This window comes from Falco peregrinus, chromosome 1, assembly GCF_023634155.1.
Source record: "Falco peregrinus isolate bFalPer1 chromosome 1, bFalPer1.pri, whole genome shotgun sequence".
Taxonomy (NCBI): Eukaryota; Metazoa; Chordata; class Aves; order Falconiformes; family Falconidae; genus Falco; species Falco peregrinus.
Genome location: NC_073721.1, coordinates 80759924 through 80773051, shown reverse-complemented (window position 1 = coordinate 80773051; position 13128 = coordinate 80759924). Strand labels below are relative to the sequence as shown.

Here is a 13128-nt window from a genome sequence, read left to right as displayed (position 1 = left end):
AAACACATAAGGATTTCCTCAAAGACCATTCTCCTTTCATATACAACACTAATTCATTCCTAGGAAAAGCTGAAGAGTATGTGATGGATTAAAACCTTACAGTGTGATTCATAAACAAAGTTTACATAGAGCTTTCACTTCGACACTTCCTAAATTCTAAGGGCTGGGTATTTTAGCCATAATAAAATTAATCATTCCTAACAATATTCTTTCAGTATTTCTGATGAATTTTTCTAGGCTTCTAAGATAAACTGAAAGTACAATAAACTATGACAACAGTATCATATTAATGCTAATTATTGCAGTCTTTACGTCCACCAGAGACCTCCGGCTTTCTAGTATCAATATATTATTCATATTAATTAATATATTTGTATTAATCATAATTAATAAAATAATTTTAATCAAATCAATGGAATGCCATCTTTCATATATTCCAGGATGAGAAAGAAGGTAAAAAAATGACCATTAGTCATACACCTATTGCTTAAGCAAAGGACCAATGATGCTCAGAAATGCTGGACTGTTTCAGACTTTGAAAGGGTGAGCCCTGTACAGCGCGCAGATTTTTATGCCTGTTCTCGCTCAGGTCAGGTCAAGACCCCATACTCATACCCTATCATCCAATACTTTTAACGAATGGCTTTCAGCACCTTTAGTATCCTTTCCACATTCTTTCCCATTTCTCTGTCAGAGCCCGCTTTTCATATGCAATTTCCCTCACTGTGAAGTGGTTTGGAATGTGAAGCAAATGCCACTGTCATTTAAGTAAAGACCTACCATGACACAAGAAATTACTAGTTAGCAGTGCAACTGATTTTATTAAACCACTTATCTCACATGGGGAACATTCATGATAACATACCTTCATTCTTACCTGCAAGAGTAAGTTGTCTCCCCTCCTTTGAACACTTTCCCACAGAGCTGGGAGGTTCCACTCTGTTGTAGTTTCTCCAGGAATATATCTGGGTCTTCCCCAAACAAATAACATTCCAAGGGGTATAATATTGCTGCCTGGACCATTTCTTCTTGTTTCTCCAGCAAGGGGTCCATTTCAGCTGAGTAAATATTTGGCACATGTTTTGCCAAGCACTGTAAAAATGTAGCTTGGAAGTTGAATCTTTCATCATACCACTGCAAGAAAAACACACGCATGGATAAACATAAATTACTAAATAAATAAAAAGAAAATAACATTAAGCACTTTTTCTATGAATCCAGAATTCTTTTCCACATCACAAGTCAGTTCTGCAAGCAATAAAACCCAAGAAATCATGTTTTCCCAGGATTTCTTTGCTATTTTCCTTTCAGTACCCACCACAGTAACCTCTGTTACCTTGAAGTCTTCTAGTAAAACACTCTGAGGCAAGAGTTGGCAAGTATGCTACTGTAGAGCAATGCATGCACTAATTCATTTTCAACTACATGCTTGCCAACAGGTCAGTGAATATACAAATCTTTATGTCTGTTCAGCTGCCAACAAATGGAAAAAGCAACAGCAGGTTTCTGTGTCTTAGCTGGGAAATAAGTTTGGGATTCATTCCTTAGCCTCCTGATAATCAAAAAACGTGCAGCAACTGAAAGGTCTTTGAAAATGTTACACTTCAGTAAAGCCTTGTTGAAACTGGTCGTCAGTGTTGACTAGCTACTGAGGGGAAAAAAAACCCAACTGATTATGTAAGCTTAATGCCCTTGGGAAACCAGACTAAAATGCAATTTTATATTTATAAGACAATTAAAGAAAGTACTCGTGTTTTGACTTGAGGTTCTAAGTCTTCTTAATTTAAGTCCCTAATTCTACTTTTAACTACTCTAGTTTCAGAACAGTTCTCTCCAACTGTTCTATTTCTGTCCTTCAAGTCTGAATTATTTCCTTCACATTCGTCCCATTACTTCAAAATACCATGTTTTTCCCCCACTGCAAATCAGGTAACAATTGTACCCATCAAGGCTCTTAAAGACAACATCCTTTCATACACAACATTAACACCCCAAAATTATTTTTTCAAGAAAAAACTATGTATGCAGGTTCACAAATAGCTGTAAAAGGAATTTCCTTTAGGCCAGCAAGCAGAAAATAAGCAAAGCAATCACCCAAAGAATTCTGATTGAGAGAAGGCTCAATGAAGCAGACTATTCAATTTTTTTGAACGATGAAACTGCACATCATCTTATGTGAAAGGCAAAAAATACCCCAGTTTCTTAATTAAAATGAAAACTACATCAATCAAACCATTGGATTGCCCACCCCCCCATCCCCCAAATCAACAGAGCTAAGGGATTAAATAATAGATCTATAAGGTTACAGCTCCCTAGTTTACCGCCTAGATCAGAACAGTTCTCCAAAAAAAGAAATTCATCCGGAATATATGCAGTCCGAAGTGCTGCAATCCCAGGTACTCTGAAAGCCAGATCTGCAAACAACCTGTAGAAACTGCATATTTGTTTTCTGAAAAACGGCATGTCTATCTAACAACCAACCACAAAAAACTGTCTACATACAAAACCTAAACAGAAGAAATGGAAATGAGATACAATGTTGCAACAGCCTAGATTAACAATAACATCCATTGCCCAAAACTAATCTGTTTAAGGAGATTTGTTCCAGGTTGTAGTCCCTCTAAACACTTTCTTCATGGCTTTAACAAGACACTACACTTCTGTAGCGCTAAACTAATATGTTTAGGTTTAGCCCAAGGCTTCTACTGGTATTTTACCCACCAATTTTCCTTAGCATTACCCTTAGGTAGTCCATTACTTCATTTATCATGGTGATCCATGAGCTCAAAGTTATGGAAAAAATGCATGGCAGACACTGATGGAAAAGAAAAGTCATGAATAATATGGTAAAGCAGAAGAGCAAATTTGTCCTCAAATCATCCTAGAATATCCTCACTTTATAAGGGCAAGTTGACCAGTCTAATCAGATTTCTAAAATCACAAAGCATTCAATCCATCCTTACATATCCATCCATGAAGTGAAGGGAACCACTTATTTAAATGCCAATTCTAATAAAAATTCTAGATCAAGAACAGATTTATTACTTGAACAGTAAGCATGACTGTGACCATCATATTGGTCATAAAAACTTTAGCATACACATGCATGTAATACATATGCATTCTGTATACATATACAGATATGCACTCATATATATAGGTACCTATTTATTTTCACATATTCACAGTGCTAAAGGAACTAAACGAAAGGACACAAATTAGCTGAGTGCCTTTTTAATTAAGTTGTTCAATTTTTTTCAACTACCTAGCAACATTTTTTAAAATAAAAATTATGCTTACCTGGGGCAAGAGACACCAAATTTTAAAAAGCAACCGAAAATGAAATCCTAATTTATCACATACTTGCATAACAACACTTAAAGAAGAAAAATATCACACTTAGCTGGGGGTTCTCAGAAAGATACCATACTGTTAAATTTAACTGAAAACTTAATTCCTTGATCACGTCTCTATTTTTATACGTCTGATTTAAAATGAGCACAAGTAAATTATTCCTGTAACGATGAAACTCCATAATCTAATGTTCCTCCTTAAACAAGTTCCCTCCTCTAATTTGTTTTTTAGTTTTTGTTTTAATTTACCTATACTGCACTATGGCTTTAGCAAGTTCCCTTCCCAATTTGGTTACTGTATTTGTTCACATGGGGTGCGTGGTAAGTGATCCCTTAGCAAAGCACAAGAGAATCCCAGTCTGTAGCTCTTCTATCTTGGTAAGCTCTATTCCCAAAGGATGGTGTAAATTTAGCTTCTGCGTTGTTGGAACAGAGCGCATCATAGCTTTAAGAAACACAAGGCTGAGCTTTCCTTAAAATCTGCCAGAAGTGTAGAATGGGTTCTCATACAGTCTAATTCACAAACATTTCAAGCATTCCTGTGCAAAGCTTTTAATTCTATTTAAATGCTGTTCAGAGGAGGGATGACAGGACATAGGGAACGAGAGGGAAGAAGGGAAGAGAGAAAACTTTCTCAAGCAGGCTGGCTGTCTTCTGGTAAACACACTAAATTACATCTCCAACCTATACGCTACCCAGGAAATACCCATTATATTCACAAGAAGAATATTCTTTTTCTTCTTTCTAAAAGCTGCCCGAGGCTAAACTTCAGATCTATCCCATACCCTCTGTGTCTCCAAGTAGTAATTTATTCCTTGCATCAAAATCTGTTTAGTATGCTATATTCTACTGTATAAAACTAGGCACAAACCCATGAAAAAATACAGAAGCTGCCAAATAAAGCACACCCCTAAGCTCAGATTGACTGTCCAATGCTAGCTTGGTCCCTTTGCGCACACATACTGAAACTCAGGTTTGAATACTTTGATGAACACTCCTTTACCTAAGCACACATCTGTCAAGTCCTTAGGTGCTACAGATACAAAAAAACATAAAAAATTAAATTGTTAGTTTTCCTTTGCTGATCATATACTGACTGGTGAAGAGGAAATAAATTACTGCATCATCATCAACTGGTCATTGATGACCATCGATGAAGTTCCAACCATCCTACGCACGGGATAGGCTGCGAGTCTAGAAAAGCCCAGGAGCTGTACAAGACAGCTGCAAGTACAGACAGGGGGCTTGCACTGCAGCTTTCAGCCCAGCGCTGGCACAGGCTGCCCCAAGAGGCTGTGGAGGTGTCATCCTTGGACATACTCAAAAGCCAACGGGACACGGATCTGGGCAACTTGTTCTAGATGACCCTGCTTGAGCAGGGAGTTTGGACAGGATGACCTCCAGAGGTCCCTTCCAGCCCTAAACATCCTGTGATTCAAATGCCTTCACCAGGGGAAATACTGTTTCTTTCTCAATCCCTATTAAAATTCCAATTTCTTCTACAAGTAAGCCCCACAGAAAAGTAATTTTCCAAATTTGACTCCACTCAAGAATAAATTTGAAATAGGTACTGAAAGAGGCAGAGGTCATAAGATAACACAATTAAGATAAAAACATTATCACGTAACTAAAATGCTACCATTGACTGGCTCTCCACAGCCCCCCAGTGCTCACAGCCCAGTACACTGCAACAGAGGAAAGTCCAGACGAAGCAGACCTGAACACACTCCACTCCAACTGCCATTATTCCACTGCAAAGTATTTTTAGGCTGCAAACCAAAAATTACCGAATTTAGAAAAAATATCACCTCCACATACATTTGGAGTAAATTAAGGCTTCACCTCAAATTTGAATTCTGAAATTTCTCAGCTTTTGACTATCTATATTAGCAATCTTAGTAATGTTCTTTTAATTGGATTTTTGGTCATTTTCTCATTTTTATTAAAAGTTAACTGAAGAATGACCATACAGACATATGCATGGTCCAGAAAAAAAAACACCAATGACCAGGGAGCTGAGGGAGTAATCACAGCAGCAGCACACCACCACCCATGCTGCCGAGGGAGCAACATCCACCCCATGTCGGTGGGCATTGCCAGGCATCTAAAACGACAGGCAAAAGTGACACTTGGGAAACTGACACTAGTGAAGAGCATGCATCAAAGACACGTATTGCCTCTTTTCTTTTACATTTAGTATCTCTAACCTTCTCCAGCCCCACCTCTTTTCCTCCTTTAATCACAGATTCCTGTCACATTCTCCTTTTTTTAAGATTACAATAATTCTCAAACTACACGAAGGGAATGAAGGAGCTGTAAAGCTATGTTTCTCAAGCATAAGCAGTTTTGTCAAAAGAGCAGAGACAGCAACCATTCTGTCCCAACCATTTGATTAGTTATGTATAACAAAAGCAGTAGTCTGTAATCTTTAAGAGCGGTACCTTGCAATACCACTTGAGAAAGAGCAGGAGATAGTCTCTTATCTTGCATGGAAACATGTGTTTCTTTGTGGGATCAGACTACCAATATTCCTTCTCATGTGTAAGCATGCCCAGATCATCCCAAGTCAATTCCAACCAACACACAGTTTTCTACTACATCTAAGAAGACAGCTTATAAGCTTTTTCCAAACCCTTTAAACAAGCATCACATCAGAAAAGGTCAGAGAAGATGAAGAATATTTCCCCACAAATACTGCTATGAAAAAGCCAAAATATCTGTCACATATATCCAATGTATCTATATCCAATTTTGTCATTCACATATGCATTCATTTGTGAATACTGCAAATAATAATAGGAATGAGAGCTAAGTAAAGCATATAAAGAAAAAGAAAAGTGAACAAACTCTTTCAATTCCCTTTTCACTTATAGATCAAGCATCAAATGAGATTTCTTACCACTGTGACAGAATTTCTTTATCATTGCAACAGGTTTATTACATACATTAATTCAGTAGCCACCACCTTCCATGACAAGTTTTTGATTTACATTCTAAGCACAGCTCTGTCTGAATTCTGAAGTCTTTTCAAACTAACACTTTGTATTAGGCAATATTATAAAAGGCAGCTCTACTTCAACTGCACTGATTAACACACTGATCTTTTAGTGCAAATGGGACCATATAAATTTTTCTATATCTAAAAATATAGTTTTGATGCAATCAGTGACAAGAAGGAATATTAATATTTATACACATTAAATAACAAATTATGAAGGAATAGGCACTGCCAGCAGCACAAACTAAAACCTTTATCTGGCCCAATATTCCAATTTAAAGTAGTAGTAAAAAAAAACTTTTAAGTTTGTACATGACACAAATCTGTCAAGCACGAGATGGCAATACCAGCTGCCTGTCAAAACAGCAGATAGAAGCAGGGTTTTAGAAGTAAATACATAAAATGCTGGGGGTACAACTGATTTCAAGCAGGTGTCATTCAACAAATACCAAATCCAAAAGGCTGCTTTGCTCCAATGCACCTTTGCTCTAATGTTACTAGTTAATCAGAGATTAGCAGGACAACAGATCACAGAAAATTTTTATTCTGATATTATCTATGCAATTGAGCAACTATAAAAGACATTTTAAAAGGATAACCACACAGTAGTTCTTTGGTAACTATACAGAACACTTAAAAATTCTTTAGAAAGCAAACTCCAAAAGATTCTTGAACTAACATTTCCATATACAGTTCTGCTTTTAAATTTTTAGTTCAATTTTCCCTTCTGTTTAATTTGGTTTAAAAATATCAGTTTTCTAATGCACTGAAAATAAGATCCAACTGAAGTACAGAACACCTAGGCATTATTTTTAGTAAAAGTAACAAGGAGATAAGGCAATGTATTTCAACCTCAAAGATTTATATTCCCTAAAGAAGAGGTTTCAGAAATCAGCACTAGAAATTAATTAGCATATTTGCTCTTCCCTGCCATAAATCAAAATGATTTTTTCAGGAGCATAAATTTTACTATCTCAGGAAGGGCACAGTTCAGGGAGTTAAAATGGAAACTCCTCTAGTTTTTGTCACAGAAGCACTATGTAGCTGTTCATGATGTGTTTCACATTCTCTAACAAAATAAAGCTAATGTTTTAGTAGAGAATCTAAGCTAATCTAAAAAAAAAAATGACCATTTAGAACTCAATCATGAAATACCTGTTCTCTGACAGGTCAATCACATGGCTCCTTCATATAACATGGCTGGGAACCAGCCATGTACCAAAATTCAGTCTGCTCTGGATATCTGTAATTACACCGAAAGAAGCAAGTTTGGTTTCAAAAGTTATTTTCTATTGGCAAAACATGGGTAACATTCAAGACTGCCTAACATTGTCCTAACAAAACATCAACTCTGACCTGAAGACATTAAAGAACTATTTGATCTCTACATTCATTTAAACTTTGGCCCCCAAGTCAAAGCAGGGTGCCAATTAATGTTAAACGAGGCTTTAATGATGCAGGTGTTTGCCCAATGGGAATGAGACTCATAACAGCAGCACAGACAACTAAAGCTTTGACTACAGTAGAAATCTACCTTGATTCCAGTAGTCTTCAACAACTGCCAATTTAGCTGAACCAGAGCAAACCAGTGACAATCAGAGAAGCAAAAGTAACCACCAACACCACTGGTTACTCTTTCGGCTGCTGGACAGCTAGAACTAATGTCGGCTTCAGGGTAAACAACACAGAGAGCAAGGCTGTTCAACTTTTTCGAAACCATGGGGTCAGACGTCAGTTTTAAATCACAGTCATCTCCAAAACACAAGAGTGCAGCTTCAGTTTATGAGGGTAAGTGCCTGAATGCAATCAGGTGCCCAAGGAGACACCTTAAGTAAAAGCATAGCCCATAGTTCTCTCCCTACCATGCTGAAGGTATCTCTATCATACTGTCTACCAACTAGGCACTCTAGTCTAAATATGCTACAAAGTTAGCAGGATACTACTAAGTAGGTTCAACAGGCAAAACAAAGTAGCCAGAAATTCTAGAATTAATTCCCAAGTCTTCAAGGCACTGCAATCTAAACACCTTTCATGTTCCAAAATTTTTGGTCAAACAAGCATAAGGTAGACAGCAATGTACCATTAACAGTGGAAACAGGATTTCAGTATCACACAATTAAACAAAACATTGTGCAAAATACATTGGGGGGGAGCTATTCTCCCTAGAAAAATAACAAAATTATCATCTTTGCAGAGTTATTTGTAGTCTTTGAGATTTTAAAAATCAAACTTTTTCTTAAAGTTCTGACTATTCAACAGATCCTTTTTGTTTCCAGAGGAACAAAAGAAATAATCTGATTCTCTCATTGTCTGATCCTTAACGTCTATTCCATGTTCTCCTACCCTTGAATATCTATCACATTTCTTCACAGCACGCTGCACTTCAGAAATGGCAACTACAGTGGATATTTATAAAGTAGTAATTAATTAATTTGGTACAGTTATGTTTGGGGAAAACAAAAAACCCACTAGGTTTTTGTATTAATTCCTGCGTACTCCAACTTGTCTTACAACCACCCAATTTTCCAATTACCATTAATTTTAAGATCCATCGTATTCATAGTCTAATTCTGCAAAAATGAATGTGTAATAAAATTCAGGTATATCTATCTGTATTTAGCACTCACTCAGCATCTCCCAAATGCTTTCCCCTGTACACCAAAACCAGCCTGTTTTTCCCTTGATTGTCTACTGCTCTGGGATCTAGGAACCACCTAAACAGCTGCATGCTATCAGGGACATCCACTTGCAGCTACATTCTCCTGGAGTCACGTACCTCTTGCAGCACTGTAACAGTATTATAGCAGAATTACAGCAACCAAAATTTGTGTGCTTTATGCGGACCTGAGCAAAGATACCTTCAAAATGACAGATTACTCCTGCACTAACCAAAGCTTACAAAGCAACAAAAATTACCAAGACTTATGAGTAAACATGAAAGCAGACAAGGAAGGAGAAGACACAGCACTGCCCAATGCCGTTGACAAAATAAAAGCATTTTGGTAGTGCTAAATAGTAAGGATGCAAGCAGGCGATGCTCAAGTTACCTGTTGCAACTCCACAGACTCCACTTCTTGGACACTAATACAAGTGCACAGAATACACTGTTCTGCTAATACACTGCACTGCTCTAAAAACAGCGGCTTTGACTATATGCTGTTTAGGACTTATTTACACAAAAGAACATGCTGGTTTACCTAAAGATGAAGTTTTAAACTAATTTAGCTTAACATAATCTGATATAAAATTATGTGGACTATCATCTGGTCTAACCAGGTTAATTCAGTTTAGGAGAGATTAGATTTAAAACTGGCAGAAGTCACTGCAACTCCAAAATAAGATGCCTGGCTCCAATTTCATAAATTTCAATAAATAACCTGTATATGAGTATCCCCTCCATATTACTGCTTGATTACAATACAACTACAGAAGCAAGGCTCCTCACGTGCATTTCTTCAACTATGTAATAGCATTGAATGACACACAACACAAGATCTGAAATACTTTAGAATACACAAGTACCTGCATCGTTTTGCTTTCTGAGATTAAAAAAAAAATCAAAATAAAGTTATTTTCCTGCCTTTAAAGGCAATTTCCTCATTATGAAGCTCTTCTCTTCTTAAACACCAGTACCCCACTTACATCTATACATTTTTATAGACATACTGACTGATGACAAGACAGTAATTCTGAAAAAAAATCCCTTTTCCTCACAATTATAAAGGAGAAGGTACATATATGTCAAAATTTGAAGATTTAGTATAAACTAAAATCTTTGAAATGTTTTAATATCTAAACCTTGCTCGTATATTCCAGATACCAGCCAGCAAAGCAGGCAGAAGTCAAACTGGAATTTGTTTAGAATACAGATGGACAACCAACTAAAGGGATGGATCCAGCCTGCTAAGCAGGCTTTTATTAGGCGACCAGCAATGCCTGCTAGCCAACTACTAGACAAGCCAAGTCCAGCCCACCAATCAGCCAAGCAAACTTAAGATGCCATTGGGAAAGAAAGAAAGTAAAAGTTTGGTAGAGAAGTTTATTACTAGGTCAGTGCCAGTACACCCCAAATTCAGCCCTCCCTCTCTCAGGGCGGTTCAGCTCAGGAAGCATACAGCCACTACAGTAAGTAGAGGGCAGAGCCAGGACATGACTTCAACTAATACAGTGAACAGTCAACTCAGGTATTTCCAACTGCAGTCATTGAACTCAAACAGCTGGAGTTCAGCACACAGAAGAAACCACCGAGTTGGACTGCGTGCTGAAAGGTTTACTACCCAAATCATCACCATCCATTTCAGAATCAGTGCTGCTCCTGCAGAATCATTCAGGTAATCCTGCATCATGCAGCCAGCACTCTAAGAATTTTTACTAGTCACGGTGTGGTACGGCACAGCACCCAAAGCCAGAGATGGAAAGTGAGAGTCAGTCTGACTGGGCTGACACAGAGACAGATTTGACAAGTTCACCAACGCCAAATCTCACTCCATTCAGTCAGTTGTTTCTGCTCCACAGTCCCTCAACTTCCCGATTCCAGCACCACAGTGAAAGAACATTCAAACCAGCTGCGCACAGCGAAAACATAAGGCAATCAGGATATGTTAGCTCCACCTAACTAGTACCATCTTTACTACAACAATAAATTGGGAGTACTGCTTCCAGGTTACAGCTCTCTGGCATCAGTATAGCTAGGTTTGCAACCTGACTTCATGAATACTATCGGACACCACCTAAGCCCAGACGCCTAGCTCCCCTTCTCCGTTGATGTAATACATTCCCCTCATACTCCCTATGAAAATTTCTGCAGTTTGCTTGGGTATATGGCAGACAATGCCGCCTAGGCGGCCACCCACCTGTCCTGGAATAATGATAATTTTGGCACAGAGATTCTCAATTGGCTGAAACCACATAAAAATTAAGACAACTTAGTGGATCAGTATCAACTTTAAGCACCTGAAGATCTCTTCGACATCTTCCCCTATGTTTTTCACAATATGACTATTATCAGTTTAATGGGTTGCCTGGGCTAACTCAGCTTCTTATGTCCCCAAATAACGCAAGGCTGATCACATTGCTTTGCTGCCAATTGCAACTATCATTCTCAGTGCCTCTCTGACCCTAGACATGGCTCTCAAAGCTTAGGAAGTTGCCTGACTCAGGTTGCATTTTTTGATGCTATAAAGCAATCGAATTACATTTTCACGAGTTTAAAATTAAATCATTTGCAATACAGAAAGAAAATCCACACATAGGTCTGCTACTGCCACAGAATTATACTTCACTTTAGAAGTGCCTCTGTAGTCGCAGACTGCAACCTCATGATTTGTATACACTCTTATAATTCTGACAGGAAAGGCACAGTGAATAAAGTTTCTGGCTTAACACTGCAACCTGTGAGAAAAGATCTATGAGTAAACATTTTCCTATTGATATCCCCCTATTTTTTTAGTGGTGCACAGGCTTGCCAGTGCTTGACTTTTGAACATCCATAGTCAAAGAGCTTCAAAACCATGCTATGCATTCAGGTTCTAACAGGAAAACATAAAATGTAAGGTTTCTGAAACACATTCAGGCTCCCTCTCTTAAACTGACAGCTTCTGGGTTTTAAACTCCTCCAGCAAAAGTGCTTGCAGCATAGCAATTACTTTACAAGGCTGTGAAGGAAAGCACAGCAGGCCCTTATCTACCACCACCGGACAGATGCAACACCAAGATGTGTTCAGTGAGGGACTATTAAATCCATAGACGATTAAAGCAATTCACAGAAAAGAAAAAGAGAGGGTAACTCTGTTCAGCAAACCAGCAACCGTCTCCATCTACACCCTTTCTAAACTCCATTATTTGTGGCTTCATTCGCACTCTGTAAAACAATAATTTGTTAGCCTTCAGTCTTTCCCCCCCCCCAGTAAAATCACGTTTAATTAAGAAACGTAAGGTCAGAAAAAGGATAAAAGATGCATGTATATGCTGTAAGGTTTTAAGGGCACAGGGCTTGCTTAAGTTTGATCTCGTTTAATAACGCAGAGGTCAAACGAATACACGGCACAGGGGGTGGGTGACGCTGCGGGGAGCTGGCGACCAGCCGCGTCCCCCCGGGCCGCCGGGCAGCGGCTCGCCGGGCTGAAGGCAGGACCCGCTCCCCGCGCACAGACGACCGGGGCCGGGGGCAGCCCGCGCCGCCGGGGCCAGGGGCGGGCAGCGGCCGGGTGCGCGGCCGGGCCCCGCCGGGGAGCAGCGAGCGGGCCGCCCACACTCGGCCCCGGTCGTCCCGGCCCCACGGCGCGCGGCCGCGTCTCGGCGGGTGCCGCCGCCAAGAGCGAGCGCACAACGGCGCGCGGCGGTACAGCAGCCCCGCCAAAGAGGAGGCGGCGGCCCCGGCCCCACCGGCTCCCTCCGCCGCCAGCGGCGGGGCGCCCTGCGGCCGGAAAAGCTCGCCCGGGCGGCGGGGGTCGCAGCGCGGGCAGCCCACAGGCAGCCCCCGAGCGGGGGCAGAGGGAACCGCGCCGCCGCGCCGGGCTACAGCCTCACCATGGCTCGCTCCTGGGGCTGCACGGGGAGCCAGCCACCCGCTGCTCCCGCTCGAGGCCCTCCGTCAGCTCCGTCCGCCATTTTGAGAGCGAGGGACGCAGCCGGCGACGACGTCACCGCCCGGAAGGAGCCGCCGCCGTCACCCGGCCGCGGCGCCGCCTCCTCAGCCCACCCCCCGCGGCCGCCTGGGCCGCCCCGCGCGCATGCTCCGTGGGCCGGGTTCGGCGCGGGCTGAGGGCAGAGGCGGCG

At 40.4% G+C, this 13128-nt stretch overlaps 1 protein-coding gene across 3 annotated transcripts in view; it reads right to left on the bottom strand.

Moving 5' to 3' along the window:
• UBR1 (ubiquitin protein ligase E3 component n-recognin 1) overlaps positions 1-13031 on the bottom strand; it is a 75580-nt gene extending 62549 nt beyond the window's left edge. For 2 of the 3 annotated variants that reach the window (XM_055815933.1, XM_055815944.1), the window contains exons 1-2: positions 12880-13031; positions 878-1134 (exon numbers count right to left, since the gene is read on the bottom strand). In XM_055815933.1, the coding sequence (XP_055671908.1) occupies positions 878-1134; positions 12880-12960 (338 nt within the window). In that variant the 5' untranslated portion in view covers positions 12961-13031. The remainder of the gene's footprint in view (positions 1-877; positions 1135-12879) is intronic. The other variant, XM_055815937.1, reaches the window with a different exon arrangement.
• Between the last annotated feature and the right edge of the window lie 97 nt (positions 13032-13128).